Genomic DNA, 16,707 nt, shown 5'->3' on the forward strand with positions numbered 1-16,707 from the left:
ACCAGATGCTCTTTAAGGGGGCTCAGCGGTGCCTTTTTATTAGCTAAATGCCCTATTACTATCAATATCACTAATCATAAAATATAAATACAATAGATGACCATATGTGTTTTTTCTCAGGTAGTAGCTATAGGCTATCGGGTACAGTCGGGTACACAGGAGGAGGACAGGCAGGAAGCGGCGTGGGCAGCCTCCCTGTGTCACCGCCTGCGTCAGACCAGACGCCAGGAGGGAGTTTTCCACTGACGAAAAAGGCTGCGCTTCTCGGCAGTCTGCTACAGACAAGGGAAGCGCTTCAGCTGGTGCGGAGCCCCGTACGGCGCAGAGACGCAGACAATAGCACCGAGGGTCCTCAGCTGTCTGTACGCGGGGATAAGCGCTGTATTTATTCGTGCCATTTGGATTACTTACACTGTTACCATCCCATCGGCTGTTTACCGGACGCTATTTTGTCACTAATGGTGATCGGATACCCGAATTGGTGGTGAGTAGACACATAATGCAGAGAGTTCGCTGTTTGGGGGTTTATTGAACACCGTATATATTTATAGGCTATATATTTTTTTTTAATGTGTGTTCAACCTCAGCCGAGGAGGGGAAAGCCAAGTAGTTTGGATTTCTCTTCGGGGTCGGGGGGGTCATTTAAATGTCTCGGTTGCTGTTACAGGTGAATCTTTTGTGGTGGGTGGTTTTTCTTTTTAAAAACAACACTTTACGGCCAGTAGGGTAAACTTGACGATTGTGAATGTTGACCCGGTTGGCTGCTCTGCCGGAGTGAGTTTAAACCGATGGCTGCTTTGTACACAGGTGATCACAATCTGATCATTTGCAAAAGAGGTGAAATAATTTGTTGATTCAGGCGACATTCCAACAACCCTCTCCATTCACTTATCGATCCCTGTTCTATTAAAGTTTTCTCATTTTGATTGTTTCGAAAACTTCCCAGCTCGCACCGGGAGTGTTGAGCTTTAACACCGGAGTGTGTTTTTATTTGGCTGTGGATTCATTTATGTGAACTGTTGATGAGGTCGGGCTTTGTGTATCCAGCCCGTGCGGAGTTGTTCTTGTTCACCTCAGCGGTGCTGGTGCGCCTCTTGTAACTCGAGCGACTCCTGAAGGCACTACATGTGAACACACACACACACACACACACACACACACACACACAGCTGACAGGGCTGCTGTCATTAGAATTAGCATTAATCATGAGGAATGATCAGGTCAACGGGGAGACAGCACTCCCTATGTGAATATTTCGGACAGATTTAGAATTTTTTAAATTGATGATTGATTTTTTTTCTTCTTCACCCACCTCGTGCGGATATCTATGAGCCAGGTGTGGATACGGAATACTGAGCGCCTTCATTGTTTGAGCAATTGTGCCACAACAGCATATTGATATTTCCTTGTCATAACCAAGTCATTGTGGCGCATTAATGTTAATTTAATTTCTAGAAGCGTGTGTGTGCGCGCACTTGCTGTTTTTTTGGGGGGTTTTTTTGGTGTTTATTTACAACATGGTGTTTATTCTCACCAGAAGCTGTTTATTAATGCATTTTTCAGAAATGACACCATAGTCTGAGGCTCTTTATTTTATAGAGCCAGACTGTTTTTGATAAAAAAAAAAAAAAAAAAAAAAAAAAGCGGCTGAATGAATTTAATCGTCTCTAGCGCGACCTCACCCGGATCATTTTTGGAATCATGTTTTCTGGAATTAGGCTACAGAGAGCTGAATGATCCTTTGTTTACAGAGAGGGAATATAGCAGTTGATGCAGTGCATTTCATGTGGTATTCATTTCCCGGGAATCTGCAGTGATGTTGGATAACTCTTTATCTGCACTTATATAATATCATTTTCCATTTTAGCTCACATTTTACACCCTGATGCTTCTGTAAATAACAACAAACCAGTCTGCTGCCTTTTTCTTAAATGACACAAAAGGATGCAGAAGCTCTGTGCATCATTTGGAAGAATTTCACAAACCATAGATACCATCCCTACCTCCTGAGTCCTTCATCTCCATCACATGATCCTGTACTCAGCTAACCTTGTGGTGCCTGCAGCTGTCAGACACAGCATAGATAAACTGGATGGCCACTTCCTGTACACTGCAGTGTATGTTTCACAACCTCAGGAAGCTCACACACACTTTTTAGTATCTGTCTCCCCAGCTGGCAGAGACGGCGGCAGCAGTGCTGGGTTCAGACAAGGTTGTCTGTGCCTGCTTCATTTTGGTCATGCAGGATGGCCCCCACGCTTTTGTGCCTGGAGACGAGAGAGAGAGAGAGAGAGAGGTGAAGGGAGGGTGTGTGTATGTGCAGAGAGTCTGCTGACAGTCTCCCACACAGCAGTAGAGAGCTCCCATCTGCTTTGTCCTCTCCCAGCATTCCATACTGCAAGTGTCCCAGACTGGAGCACGACCCCTGAACCCACAACCACCTCCTCCCTTCCTCCACACATACACACATAGACACACGCCCAAAGCTGCATGTTTGCTGCTAGTAGACTGTTATGCAAAGGAATTCTTTACTTGAGAGTTTCTCAACTCTGCTTTTTTTTTTTACACACTGCACAATTTCTGATACATGCAAATCTGTCTGTGGAAAAAAAAAAATCACAGCTACATATTTTTAACACTATTATCTTTCTCTCTCCGTAGTGAGACTTTCCCTAGGAGGTAGTGTACTTAAAATCAGTTTTTAAACCCTTTTTGTTTTGGTTTAAAATGTGGGCAAACTAATCCAAATCAGTAAGAGTATACAGTCAGGCTCCTGCAGGCATCACCTGGCCATTCAAGTTTGGCCTGCATAACAGATTAATGACAGCTGAGGGCATGTGAGGTCCACGTGCAAGCTAATACCCTGTCAGGTGTGGCCAGGAAAGGTAGCTCGCTCAGCTGCCTTATGGGAGTAGGACTTTCCAGTGGTTAGCAGTAGAAAACACATCTGGGTTAGATAGAGTTTGTGTTCTTCTCCCACTATTACAGCAAGAGTGCTGCTGCCAGAATGGAATTCCTGTGGCTTCGAGACATGACATTATTTATTTGTTTTGTACAATCCTCCCTCCTTCTTCCCACTACCTCTCCTTTTTGGAATCAGTGTGTGCACGGGTCGAGGCAGAGGAACAGAATGTTTCTGTGGCACAGTCACACAGCGGGCTTTGGGCTTCAGTGAGAACAACAGGATCATAGAGGAGAAAACAGGAGCTCTCCCTGCATTGTTCCAGCAGGTGGAGCGCTTCTGAGTAACAGCTGAGTCGAAGAAATGAGCCAGTGTTTCCCCCAGCTGTGCAGGAGCTGGAATCCAGCCCTGCTGTCACCTTGATGGCTCTGATCAATTACCCCCGTCTTCTCAGTGACAGAGCTGGAAGTGAGAGGTGCAATACCTTGAAGCCTGGGGGGGAGGGCCTGCCCAGACACGCTTCCACACATGCAGGAAGACTCCCGGGCTCATCATTATCACATTTTATGAGCACTCAACTCAGTCAGTCAGTCATTCAGACACTGCACACGGTTGTCAGCATGCCATGTAAATGCTGGCTAAGTTTGGTGCGAGTTGTCGCTCCCACCCACACTGTTATCAGCTGCAAAGGGGCTGGACAGGCTGTGCAAGGGGGCAAAGTCAACTGTGAGTTGTCCTGTTGGGCTTCAGGGCAGACAGGGGCAGTTTAAGCAGGCTGCTGGGTGATGTCTCTACATACGCAGGGATGCATAGACATTTTTTTAGGCTTTTAAGACCGTCCTGGACATACTGTCTTTACGGTTTTCCTGTTTTTTGGGCTTCTCCTTTAAAATAAATTCCTTTTGTCAACTCTGGAAACACTAGACATGACGGTAGGGATTGTTCCAACCTTTTTTAAAAACTAAATCTACCTCTTCAATCTAAGTTAAGAAATATTATTGGCTTATTTGCTATTGGATAATCCTAATAAGTGATTGATTAAACCTAAACTTTTCAACATTTTAACACCCTCCCCCTGTGGGAATAATTTAAGATTCCTTAATAAGAACTTGAGTAGCTGTCTGCAGATAAAAATGAAATGAATTGGGATTCTGAATTCATATTAACAGCCTGTAGCTGCATGTATCAAGATAATCTTATTCGACTGACATAGTTATGCATCTGACTTGAGTTGTGTAGTGCTTCTGGTGACAAATCTCCTCGCCTGAGATTTATCTTCCCAACTGTGTGACAACTGGCTGGGGAGCACCTCGGCGGATGCGTCCTTTATCTGTCTGCCTGTGTGCGGTTGATGGAATGACAGTGATGCATAATTTAGTGCACGGTGAAAACATGCTGTGCTCCCTCTCTGGTTCGGCTGTCCGATCACATCCATTCTCCATTTAGAGCAGACATTCACAGGCACTGCTTTCTTGAGGAGCCGGCTCTGAATTCTCCTCTTTTATCTTTGTTCTTTTTTTTTTTTTTCCTCCCTCCACCCTTTTGCAAATGAGTCACTGCACGATTGTTGTCTTTTTACCCCCAGTCCCTTCCATCCGCTCTCCCTGCTCTCTTGGCCTTGTTCTGTGGGTGCAGCGGCTGAGCAGGCTGAGAAGCTCCAGATTGACTACAAGCCGTCCCCTTGCCAGGATTAACCTCTCGCCATTGTTTCTGCCCGTTGAACAGGATTAACAAATCAATGTGTCAGGTAGACTGCAGTCAAGAGACAATGACCCAGTTCTGACACCACTGCCCCCCCCCCTTCTGCCTCACTGCAGCTTTTAATTAAAAAGACTTTGCTTAGCTGGCGCTATGCACTCCCTTGAGGATGCCTCACAGCTTTGTTTTCATTTTTTTTTTTTTTACGGGGGGGTGATGGCAAAAATGTAAGGTGAACCCATGTGTGCGCCGCTTTTTCTGCACAGAGATATGTATGCTGCGGTGTGGCGTTTAGAGCACACTTGTTGTCTGATCAGTGAACACATGAGCAACAGATGCTGCACCCAGGTGTCTCTAAATTGTCTCAAGGCAAATCCCATGATGTGATAATATTATTTGCTGTGAAAGGCATTTGGAGATTACTTCCTGCTCGAGTAAGTTGATGGATGGGAACTAAGCGGCTGCCTTTCTCATCGGTTCGGTAATGTAAAAACCCGCTTAAGCACAGAGGTGGTCGCAGTGTGAAGGAAGGCCTTTTTGTTTGTTTGCAGGGATGGTATGAGCCAGCTTGACCTATTGCAAGGTGATTCATTCATCATATGTGCACTGGGGACAACAATATCTGACTGCAGCAATAACAATAACCCTGTATACAGCTGCAAAGCTGCCCCCACATCCTATACAAAGGTGTCAGCCTCTTGCCCTTGACTCTGCCTCCTCTTTTATCCTTGTCAAAAGGGAGGACTGGTTTTGCATAATTGCTCCCTGTTGCATGCTGAAAATGACCTCCTTGCATACCTGCGTAAGCTTTTTTTTTTTCCTGTTCTTCGAGTGCTGACACTTGCATAACATCCAGATAAGACAAACCAGCCATGCAGCATGTCACACATGGAGTTAAAGTTCTTTTAAAGCCATAGGATGATCTCTGGGCATGACGTATCCTGATGCCTTTGACACATTTAGCTGTCCTCTAAGGAGAAGTGGAGACAAATTAGCCTGTTGGCAGGACAGCTTGGTGTCTCTGTGTCTGAGCCATGTACAGTCTAATAATTGACATGTTTGGGAGATAAATTTAACTAATTTAAAGGTCTCTACTCTGCAATTATCCAAAAATAACTTAAACATGAAAAAGTACACGAATGACCCCTGACAGTTCCTTCTAAACATTTTCACAAAATTATAGGTATTGCCAAGCAAATATTTGAAAAAACACCGCTAAAAATAACCAAAGATTGAAGTGCATCCATAACATGCTCAAGCTGCAGCAGCTGTAAGTGATTTGGCTGCAATTCTAAAAACAGTAAACAGTTTTGATGGTGAAATGATCTCTTTATGCGTAAAGTAAAAGCCTCCTTTCCCATTCCACATCATCGAAGGGAGTGTCTGCCCTGGAGTTGAGCCCAGTCATGTCTCCTCTCTCCCCTCACTTCCTTCCTCCCTCCAACCCCTCCATCCCTCCTTGTTTAAGTTAGCAGGAGCTCGGCCCCCGGACTGTGATGATGACCTGTCTTGTCTAGCAGTCGCAGTCGCCTCGCACTTCCCAGAAGTTGTGAAGAATCTTGTCTGTTGTTTGTCAGAGCTACGTGACGCGTTTACGTCCCATAACCATAAAATATGCCAGCAGTAAACCTTCCTTCTCATCCAACGTGTTCATTGTTCATGTCAGTGGTTTCTGTTCTTTTTTTCTTTTTTTCCTGGAACAAAATGAGGAGACAGGAGGTTGATTCAGTTGAGCTATGAGAGTATTGTTCATTGACTAAAATAAGATATAAAGGTATCAACGAAGCTCGAACATGGAAGAGTTTTCACATGTATCAGGCAATGTTTTTTGTAAGAGGGTAAATGGCATTCTCTCTTCTCATGAACTGGTGATCGTCTTTTTCTCCTCTCTGTGTCTGTCTGTCTGCCTGCCTGTCTGTCTCTCTCAAAGGATTGATTGTTTTTATCGCTGGACCAGCAGACCCTCTCATGGGAGCTCTGGAAGAATATGTGCAGGAGTTGCATAACAAAACATCTTGACTATGGATAGCTGTAGATATCTACTGTGAGAGCCATGTGAGCACATTAAACAGGACAAGGGGCGTATTGCCCTGGCTTCGGCTTGCACATTTCATAGTGAAGGCTGCCTAAAGGAAATTATTGAAATTAAATGTCTATGGCTCGATGATTTGGTCACCTCTGTGCTTGGTCCTTCTCTCTAATCAATGCATTTGCTGAGCTGATGGGCTTTGGAAGAGGGTGAAGGGTCCAGTAATTGTTGACTTATGCGAATAGGCCTGATTGATTGCTTCCTCTGCCATGGCTACTTTCTACTTTCAGCTGAGTGCAGCACGAGATTGGGATGCACACTGTCTCACATGGCTGAGCACAGGACTCGCTTGTTCCAAACGCACTGTGAAAAGCCTGTGTGTGTACAATAGCTTCGGTGCAACATTGCAACATTGGTTCATTACATTACATTACCAGAATCTTCGTAAGACAAAAGTTGAATCATTGGTGATCAAAGCTGTTACAATAAGTATGAATAATTTACCAATAACTCCTCCCTCTGCTCTTTCCTGCAGATTGTTCGCACTAACGCCATGAGTGGGCTTCTCAAGAGGAAGTTTGAGGAGGTGGATGAGGACCCATGCTACTCCTCACCCTCCTCCCTCTCCTCTGCCTGCTCGGGCTGGGACTCGGAGGGGGAGAGCTGCTACTCGGACACCCTGGATTCCACTCCCAGCAACCCCAGCTCCCCAGCAACAAATTACAACAGTGAGTGTCCTCTTCCAGCAACAATAAATCATAGAAAGAGCTGATGGTACATGCTTTTTAATGCGTTCTCTCGCCTTGACTTTACTGCTCCGTGGAGGCTCTGATAACAAACCCATAAAAATGGGGGAGAGTTAAGGAATTTAGGCAGCTGGCAGCCCATGAAACACTTCACAGAAATGATTTCAGACTTCTGCAATGAATACCTCCTTTTGATTTCATGCCCTGAAGCTGCAAAATGGCTAATCGCATTATGCAGTGGCTGCTCACCTTGGCGCAGTCTCCACCTTCTTCCCAGAGCCTCGCAGACAGACAGAGCCTCATCTTTCCTTGAGAGATGTGGGTCGAGCGGCTTCAGGGTGTTTCTGTCTGGACCTGGGTGCGTTTGCTGGCCTTTAGGGGACCGGTCGGGTTGGAGAGGGATTGTAGGGGAGAAGGGCAAACAGTTGTGAGGTTTCCAGGATGGTGGGGCAAGGAGCCAGGAAGGGAAGCGTGGCAGGTTGCCAAAGCTGGGAACACACAGAGCCTTGTTTGAAGCCCGGGCATGCACCCAGCACAGGTGCTGAAAGAGGCTTGGTGAAGGGATACAAAAAAGGGGGGTTGGCCAATCAAGAAAAGAAGGCATGCAGACACATCTAGAAGAGCAGATTGTACAGGCCATTATAAATCTGGTGTTTGTGTTGGACAGAAAGTTGCCTGCCATTGTGAAGTGAAGGGGGGAAAAACAGCAAGCAAAGCTATCCCATTTAGAGGCAGCAGTGAAGGTGTCATTTGTCTCCTGTGGGTGTCATAAGCCTGACTGGACTTGATGGATGTGAAGCTGAAACTGGCAGTTTGTTGCATCTGTATTACCCCCAGCAGCAGATTAGACAGCATAGTAAGGCTATTGTCTGTACCTGCATTGGGGTAAAGGGTTGCTTCTCTTTCTCTGAGCTTCAATTATCACACCAAGCGCACAGATTTTCCCGTTTGACTTCTGTGACTTTTCACGGGCAGTTGTTCAGGGTGTGACCCGAGAAAGCTCCAAAATGGGAATCTACGTGGAATTCCCCACCACACAATAAAGGTAATGCTCAACACATGTGGAGTTTTAGCATCCTTTTCTGTTCACACGTGCAAAAAAAACATTGGCTTTGGCGGCTTAAGCAGAGGAAAATGTTGCTTGTCTGGAAGCAAGGCTCAAAAGTCGTGTTGAATATTCCTGGGCAGAGGAAGTGGAATTTATAATAAAGCTTGAATAATTGTTGGACTTATTCCCACATGTGGTTCCACTTTGATTCCCATATGGTTTTATTGTATTTGTCTGGTTATAGAAAGATGGCTGGTCGCTGTGGGTTCTGAATGTTTTTATCAGAGAAAGGACCTTTTGAATCCTGTCAGTTACTGGTCCATTTTGGGGGGGATTGTCAGCTAGCAGGAAAACCAGGGTGGGCAGTTTTTATTTCTATCCTGAGAGTTACCCTCCACCTCTTCCGGAAGCCCCAAGCATTTACTCACTAGTTTGCGATCCTGGCAGTTCTGCTTCCTACGCTGTGTCGGCCACCAAGGGGAAATTCCTGGGCTGGGTGTTCTTTGTCTCATACTAGGGCAAGAAACGAGACTGAATGGATTCTTGGTAGTTTAGGTTTCATTTTACAGGATGTAAGTGTGTTGGACTCCTGTGAGCAGTGTCTTTTAATTGAGTACATGATAAGGCTTGGTTGAGGACAAGGGCAATGAATCAGAGGGGTGTCTTTTTACAGTGTGTTCAGCAGGGTTTGCACACGGCTCAAGACTTCAAGTGGTGGGGCATTATGCCATCTAGTGGCTCATAAAAGGAACTGAGGCAGTTCATAAGAAAGCTCTAATACCCTCCTGTTTAAAACACACTCTCTTTCTTGGATAAGATGTATTCTAAATCTACCCTTTCTTCATCCACAGCAACATCCATCCTAAAGAAATCCAAGAGAGCACGGCGAGGCAATGTGACGTTTGACCAGGTGACAGTGTTCTTCTTCCCTCGGTGCCAGGGCTTCACCAGTGTTCCCAGTCGAGGAGGATGCACTCTGGGCATGATGCAGCGCCACAGCGTGCTCCGAACATATACGCTTGCTGAGTTTGCTGTGGAGCAGCGGCTCTTACGCCGGGAAAAACTCCTCAACAGACTCAGGGAGGAGAAGTTAGAAGCTCTCAAACTGAAGGTGAGCCACTTTACCCAATGTGTTTTGGATAATTTGTAAAAATCCAACAATTTGGATACACAAAATCAATGCAACAATTAAATTTTTTTTGCCTTTTGTTCACTCCAGCTGACTAAGAACGGAACACAAGAGAGCGAGGAGGCAGAGCAGCTAACAGTGGACGACATCCCCGAGCAGGACATCGACATCAGTGGAACCAACTTGGAGGAGGGCTCTTTCCTCCAGCCTTACGCGCCTAAACGTCGCTACTCACTGCTCAAAGCAGCCGGTGTGAAGAAGATCGACAAGGAGGAGAAGAGGCAGCTGCATGAGCTGAGAATCTCCAGGGAGAACTGCGGTTGCGACTGCCAGGGCTTCTGCGAGCCCGAGACGTGTAGCTGCAGCCTGGCCGGCATCAAATGTCAGGTAAGAGCTGAAAACAGGTTTAACAATAAGGGCTCCACATGACAAAGCAAGTGGGACTTCTTCTTATCAGTATTTCACAGTAACTTAACTATTTCCTTCTTCTCACAGATGGATCATTCCTCTTTCCCATGTGGTTGCACCAAGGATGGCTGTGGAAACACAGAGGGTCGCATTGAGTTCAACTCCACCAGGGTACAGACACATTACATCCACACTATCATGAAGCTGGAGCTGGAAAAGAGACTGGAGGAGCAGTCTAGCACAGAGGAGGAGGAAGAGGACAACACAACAGGGGCCACCTCCTTACCAGCAGTGCCCTCCTTCCCCTTTAGCTCAGAACAGACGGCAACCGGAGAGAACAGTTGCAGCAGCGATATGACGGACTCAGACTCTTCAGGTCAGAGTGAGGACTCCGAGACAGGCGGGAGCCCCTGTGAGCATCACACCCAGCTTGATGTTGATGAGAAAGGCCTGAGCCGCATTCTCAGTTTCAGCGACACAGAGAACTGCTCAAGAAGTAGCAGGGACGGTGGGGACCGCAAAGACATGTGCTGCCAAGGTCAACGACAAGAACAACAGCAGCCATCTACGGAGGCTTTTGGTAACTTTAGCATGGTAGACTTTGCTGACGAGAATGACAATATAGACGCTGCACTGTTGGACGATCATACAGACAATCGAGTAACAGCCATCTCAGAACTTTTGGATGAGAACGCCAACCAGGGAAACGCCCTATTCCATAGCAGTAGTGTGCCACGCACACCCTCCCCCACCGTCGATCACTCTGCAAGCTATAACATGGACCTGAGCCTCTCCTCGGAGTCAGACCTGGAGTTCTTTGACGGTTTCCCCTGCTTGGGGCCCAGCTCGCTCTACAACTCCCTCAAGGAGTATGAACACATGGACAACTTTTTTCAGTTTCAGTTGCCTAGTTACCCCAGCCTCCCTCCGGCAAGTGACCCAGGGACCTGCCTCCTGGAGTCACTGATTGGCCTTTCAGAATCCGTCCCAGAACCCCCTGCCACATTTACAGACAATCAGCTGTTGGAGGAAGCCATGAAATTGTCTGTGATGGAGTCTGTGAAAGTTTGACAAAACGTGAAAATTTGTGGACTGTGCAAGAAAAAAGAGGGATTTGGGAGGGGACTGAACATGCACATAAGAAGTCAATGTCAGTGTGATTTGGGAGGAAGCTGTGATTCCCCTCTTGCCTAATAAATGTTCAAATTCCAGACTTGCCTTCAAAACGTTAGCAAAGCAGTTTGGGAGTATTGCTGTGTGAGATGGCAGCTAATTTTTAAAAGTGAAAAGACACAAAACAGAGATCAATTTGACCAGGCCCATAAAAACCAATGATGGCTCTCAATTCCTAAGAAAGCTCTTTTAACCAAACCAAGATCACCAACCATATGCTAAACAGGAATCAACCTTAACCGGGGCCAGGTAAGGAATCTCAACACAGCTGAATGTGCACCTCAGGGATTTTTTCTAGCTTTCTAGCTTTTGGAGGCAATGTATGGTGACCATTGCTGTGATGGCCTTCATATGAAACCCGAGTCAAATCACAACATAGTCCTGTTCATGTGCTCCCTTTGGGCTTACACCCAGATGACTTGAGTAGGTAGGGTCCATGTGCTGAATCCTGAAGCTAGTGGACTCTTTCTCCTCAAGATCTCTCCCAAGGGTCTTATATGGTACAATAATAAAAAATAAAAAAAATCCCCCTAAAAGCTCCTCGATCAGCACTTTATCTGTGAAAATAGTTACGTATGAATAGGCATTGTTTTGGTTGTATGGGGTCGATTCAACAGTTCAACGCTAAATTATGGAGTTTCTTATTTATGAGCCGGGTAACTAGAAATAATGCTCATACCATTTAAAAGCTGTAGCTGTATTGTCTTTATTACTTTTGTTTTAAATTATTTCCTTTTATGATTTTATTTTATTTATTTCAGATAAAGCCTACTTTCACTCGAGAAGCACTGTGGTTTGATATTTTCACCTGAAAGTGCAATCTTCCTTCCTTTTTTCCATATCACATTTAGGCGTTGTTATGGGAAATGGGACCACAAGTCCATCAGAAAGTATTTAATATCTATTCTCTTTTACATTTAAACATTTCTTTGGTAACTTATTATGTCATCATTTCATTAGTTATTTAATTTAAGACATTTTGGCAATAAAATGGGGTGTTGTGAAGTTTACTGGATGTGCCTGCTTATCAGGGGAGCCATGCCTGCCGATGGTGTGTGCACAGTGCTTCCATTTAAGCTTTGGGACTGAAAACTGTGGAATCTCCCTAATCACTGAAACTAAATTATGGGTCTATTGTATCGCTGCCTATAATGTAACCATAGAAAATTACACTAATATTTTGTAACTAATTTATGTAGGTTGACAAAAGAATTCTAATCACTGACAAATTGAATATTTTATTAAGAAAGCAAAATGAGTAATTTTCAATCTGGGACAACCTTTGTAATATATGAATTATAGAGAAATGTATACTTATGAAGGTTATCGCTCTCTAGCATTCTGAAGTATTTTTCATAGGCAGTCTTATGGTTTGATATCTTAGCGAAATGCCACTAAAACTAAGTAAATTGCAAAGATCAATTTGATTGTATTCTGAATTGTTTGGAAGTCTGTGACTTGGGTTGCATTACGTTATAAAATACACATGTAAAGTGTTTTTTGTGGATAAAAACTGCATATATTATACAATTTTTATCACACACATAAACCTGAAAATTGAAGAGTTGCCTCATCAATTATAGAACAAGACCTTCCAATGGTGATTCTGCTGTCACCTGTGTGAACAGTTGAGGACACTAGAGAGTTGATGTACATATCTCACCCTTTCTACAGCTGTTTCAACAGCCTTTCTGGACCCTTTAGAAATTATGCATGCAGGTCCTGTTTGTTAAAACTTGTTCTGATTAATTGTATACTTTGAAAAGTGCTGAGTGCACATTGGAAATGTATTATTCGCTTTTTGCCTTTTTGATTACTTTGAAATCCATCCGATATATGTTCTTATGCCATGAAGAGGGCACTGATTTTTGCAAGCAAGCATTTGTTTCTCTTGTATAAAACATCAATTCTCATGAAGAAATGGCAACAGTGAGTGTTTATCAATGTAATGTATTACAGTACAGCTTTTTTAATTTTATTTTCAAAGAACGTGTCTTACTTTTTGCCTTTTGTGTTGTACATATTTCTGCTTGAATGGTCCTGCAGAGCAAACAAAGCTGCTTTATTTTTTACATATTCACACTTTAACCTGCTGTTCAAAAAACAGTTTCTTTCATCTAAGCCATTTTGACAGCCTGTCCCTCCAAATAATAATAAAAAAAACATTTTCTAAATGCTTGACTCTGTTGTTTCTCATATGCTGATTTGTTAAAGGGAGCTACATCATAAACCTCAGTGATATAAACATTGAAATATTCTATGTAGTCTTGGCTTCCTAACTTAAAATATTTTCAATTGTTTCATGTTTTAATCTACTAAAATCATATTTTCTATAGTATTTAAGGCAGTAGTCAGTTCCTGGTCACATTAAATCCATTGAAATTCTTTTAGTTTTAGTTTGGTGTGTGTGTGTGTGTGTGTGTGTGTGTGTGTGTGTGTGTGTGTGTGTGTGTGTGTGTGTGTGTGTGTGTGGACCACTGGAATTCATCTGTGGCTTTTGGTCGCCATGGTTAAGGGAAAAACACTTGTGATGTCATGTCATAGTCTCCTGACTACCACCACAAACATATGGCCAGAATTCCCAGACAGGCAGTGACTGCTTATAGCTCACATTTGGCCACCATTAAGAAAATTTGGTTCTTGTTAAGTCTTTAGGTAGATGTTGCGAGTTCTTGTTCTTTTTTTGGTTTTCTTTGATTCTGACATTAAAAGGGTTTACCTCCACGCCACACTGTCATTTAAGCCTTTTTAGGCTGAAAGAAGTCCAGTCCCTTTGGTCTTTGCTTTAAAGCTTCCTGAGGAATTTTCCATACAGGTCAAAGGGATCCGCATTGTAACCACTCCTACTTTTGCTGGTATTCACCCCAATGACCCTTTAACTGTGGCCACATTTGTAGACTGGTTAAAAGCATCAACACAAAAATTAATCCAATAAGCAAAACAATTCTGAGACTGTGAGAAAGTACAAGAGTGCCAAGAAACACCTGAGAGGAGTCAGAGGGGTTTTTGGGTCTAAATGTGAACCACTATCGCCCTCCTTTGGCTAAATTGAGAACTACAAGTAAATAAGTATATAAGACACACATAACTAAGATGCATATTCATTTTATTTCACTGGTTCCATGTGACAGTTGATCGATGTGTAGATTTTACAAAACCTGGGGGAAAAAACAGACAAAATAAAAGTCAAGCAACTGAAATATGCAGACAAATATGGTGATATTTTGAGAAGCAAATCATGGAGGTAACAGGAGGCCTACCGAAAAGATCCAGTCCTGGAAGGAAGAGACTCTGGTGAAGACGGTGGGCTTAGTCACTTGGTTGCACATGCCAGATGGACCGTAACTGACAACACCGTAGACTCTCCAGGCTCCATTGGTGAAACAGTTCAGGGGACCTCCAGAGTCGCCCTGGGACAGGTAGCAATAAGAACAGACACAAAAAGAGGAGTCCAGTTTGAAGACACGTGCATTGACAAGTAGGACATTACCTCTTACTCAGCCTATTTTATACAGTTTTCATTTAGGCAGAGATCTGCTGTGTGGCAATAGCTGGCATTGTTTTTATAATATTTGATATGTAAAGAAGCTACTAGCTACATGGTTACTGACAATGTAGCTAATGTTGACTGTTGAGTCACATAAAGATCAATTATTATGTATAATAAATAATTATTATACATAATAATAAACAGAAATGAGACCCAGAATATTCTAAAAATATATATAAATGCTAGTCAGGCAAACTGGTTTCAGGACAGAACATTCTTGCATTAGGCGGATGCACACATATGATTGCTGTACCTGGCAGCCGGATATGACTCCATCCCCTCCAGCACACACCATGGTTTCCAGAGCAATGCTGCCCCACCAGTTAGGCTGGGAGCAAACTGAATGCGCCACCACCGGGATAGCAGCTTGCTGCAGGATGGCAGGGACGCTCCCCATGTCTGTGAAAAGAGTGAGTGAAGAGGGAGTGCAGGATTTTTATATGAGACATACATAAATGGTGTGCATGGACATATATTATACGTGTGCATGGGCGTCTTCTCACAGTCCATAAGTCCCCAGCCGGTGATGTAACAGGTGAAGTCATGAGGCAGGGTCTGACCGGGGCCGGGCAGGTTGGCAACAGCCACATAGCCGTTGTCATACGCAAAATCAGCCAGTCTCAAGATAGCAATATCATTTCTAATAGACAACAAAACATGGTTAATAAAATGTCATTCAACAATGAATAGGCTGCCTTTTTAAATTGTGGTTAGATTAAGACTTGCTGTCATTTTACCCGTTGCCAAGTTCTCCAGTCCACCCAGGATGGACAGTAATCCTTGTCACACGGTGGAACTGCTCACTGCCGTCGTACTCATACAGGTTATACTCACCAAGCACCACACGGTACGTACTAGCATCCATGCTGACAGGAGCATAAGAAACAAAACCACATTATGCTTAAACATCTGGATAATGTTACCCCATGTTACATGTATAAGTACAAATATATGTAGGTGTGTATTGATGGCATAAGATAACGACCAGAGAGAGACCCAACCTGAGGATACAGTGAGCTGCCGTCATAACGTTGAAAGGATCAATGAGAGTGCCTCCACAGAGGTGGTAGTATGAACCATCATTGTATCCGTCCTGCTGGAGAGAAACCTGAGGGAATACAGAGACCAAACACACACTGATAAGGTTCAGGATTTAATGTTATTTCAGAAGTCATTCAGTAATATGAGGAGAAGTGGGTCAATTTTTAAACTCATTTGCTCAATAAGAGAAATAAGAAAATTCCAAAGCACATAAAAACCTGAAGTGAACATTTAAATGAAAGCACTGCATATAGTATTTTAGCTTAATTTAAATAGTGCTTAGAGGTTTTACCTGCCATTTCCAGGCGTTGCGAGGAGCATCATGGCCTCCTATGACCCTCTGATTGTGCACATTATGGTTGAAAGGTGCTTCAGCACAGATCAGCCCTTTGGTGCACACATAAACATGAACAGAATAACAATGGTGACGTTCATGTTCGTAAAACAGCACTTAAAAAGTCTAATAATAATAAATTGTGTTGGTTTATTTCTTTGAAAACTCACCGATGAAGGACAGAAGAACCACAAACCCAATCATGTTGGCGCACTAAAGAATAGTCACAGAGGCAGTTTAACTATTTATATCATTTTGAGACTGGGAGACCTTCAGAAAGTAGGAGGCAACCATTAAGTTACCTGCCAATATCAGCAATCCATGTTGATAATGCCAGATTGAATGTACAACATGTTGTGCTGAGGAATGGAAAAACACTTTGGAGAAATATTAGATTTCTTCACAGGTATAGTCAGCAATCATAATGCAGCCCTCAAAATCCATATATGTGGTTATATAGTCGTAGTTATGGAGTAGCCTAATTATACATTATTTAATTGATTTAGTAAACTTAAAAATAAGAGTGTATATTTCTTATCATGGTGGGAAAAGAGCAGGTGCACTCACAGGCAGGCAAATTCAACTAGACCATCTGCAAAGAGCATGACCTCCATTTTCCTACAGATAACTCTGGTAACTGATCAACAAC

The 16,707-nt window shown here is 43.6% G+C and overlaps 2 protein-coding genes across 2 annotated transcripts; one reads left to right on the top strand and one right to left on the bottom strand.

The window, feature by feature from the left end:
- Nucleotides 1-260: 260 nt before the first annotated feature.
- csrnp1b (cysteine-serine-rich nuclear protein 1b) lies at nt 261-13,307 on the top strand. Its single transcript, XM_051410575.1, has 5 exons — nt 261-484; nt 7,165-7,357; nt 9,275-9,534; nt 9,643-9,939; nt 10,048-13,307. Exons 2-5 carry the CDS (start codon nt 7,183-7,185, stop codon nt 11,029-11,031), a joined length of 1,716 nt encoding a protein of 571 aa, XP_051266535.1. The 5' UTR covers nt 261-484; nt 7,165-7,182; the 3' UTR covers nt 11,032-13,307.
- Nucleotides 13,308-14,222: 915 nt separating this feature from the next.
- LOC127369341 (elastase-1-like) lies at nt 14,223-16,371 on the bottom strand. The gene is made up of 8 exons (XM_051410602.1): nt 16,229-16,371; nt 16,017-16,111; nt 15,685-15,791; nt 15,421-15,549; nt 15,187-15,323; nt 14,937-15,082; nt 14,394-14,543; nt 14,223-14,291 (listed from the first exon to the last, which is right to left on the bottom strand). The coding sequence occupies exons 1-8, from the start codon at nt 16,260-16,262 to the stop codon at nt 14,283-14,285; spliced, it is 807 nt and encodes a 268-aa protein (XP_051266562.1). The 5' UTR covers nt 16,263-16,371; the 3' UTR covers nt 14,223-14,282.
- Nucleotides 16,372-16,707: the final 336 nt, after the last annotated feature.

This window comes from Dicentrarchus labrax, unplaced genomic scaffold (assembly GCF_905237075.1).
Source record: "Dicentrarchus labrax unplaced genomic scaffold, dlabrax2021, whole genome shotgun sequence".
NCBI classification, from domain to species: domain Eukaryota; kingdom Metazoa; phylum Chordata; class Actinopteri; family Moronidae; genus Dicentrarchus; species Dicentrarchus labrax.

Coding starts and splice junctions, on each gene's coding strand:
- csrnp1b (XM_051410575.1), top strand. CDS start 7,183: ATGAGTGGGCTTCTCAAGAGGAAGTTTGAGGAGGTGGATGAGGACCCA. Junction 9,535..9,642: donor TAGAAGCTCTCAAACTGAAG/GTGAGCCACTTT, acceptor TGTTCACTCCAG/CTGACTAAGAACGGAACACA. Junction 9,940..10,047: donor TGGCCGGCATCAAATGTCAG/GTAAGAGCTGAA, acceptor TTCTTCTCACAG/ATGGATCATTCCTCTTTCCC.
- LOC127369341 (XM_051410602.1), bottom strand. CDS start 16,262: ATGATTGGGTTTGTGGTTCTTCTGTCCTTCATCG. Junction 15,792..16,016: donor GCAACGCCTGGAAATGGCAG/GTAAAACCTCTA, acceptor GTATTCCCTCAG/GTTTCTCTCCAGCAGGACGG. Junction 15,083..15,186: donor CGGCTGGGGACTTATGGACT/GTGAGAAGACGC, acceptor CTCTTTTCACAG/ACATGGGGAGCGTCCCTGCC.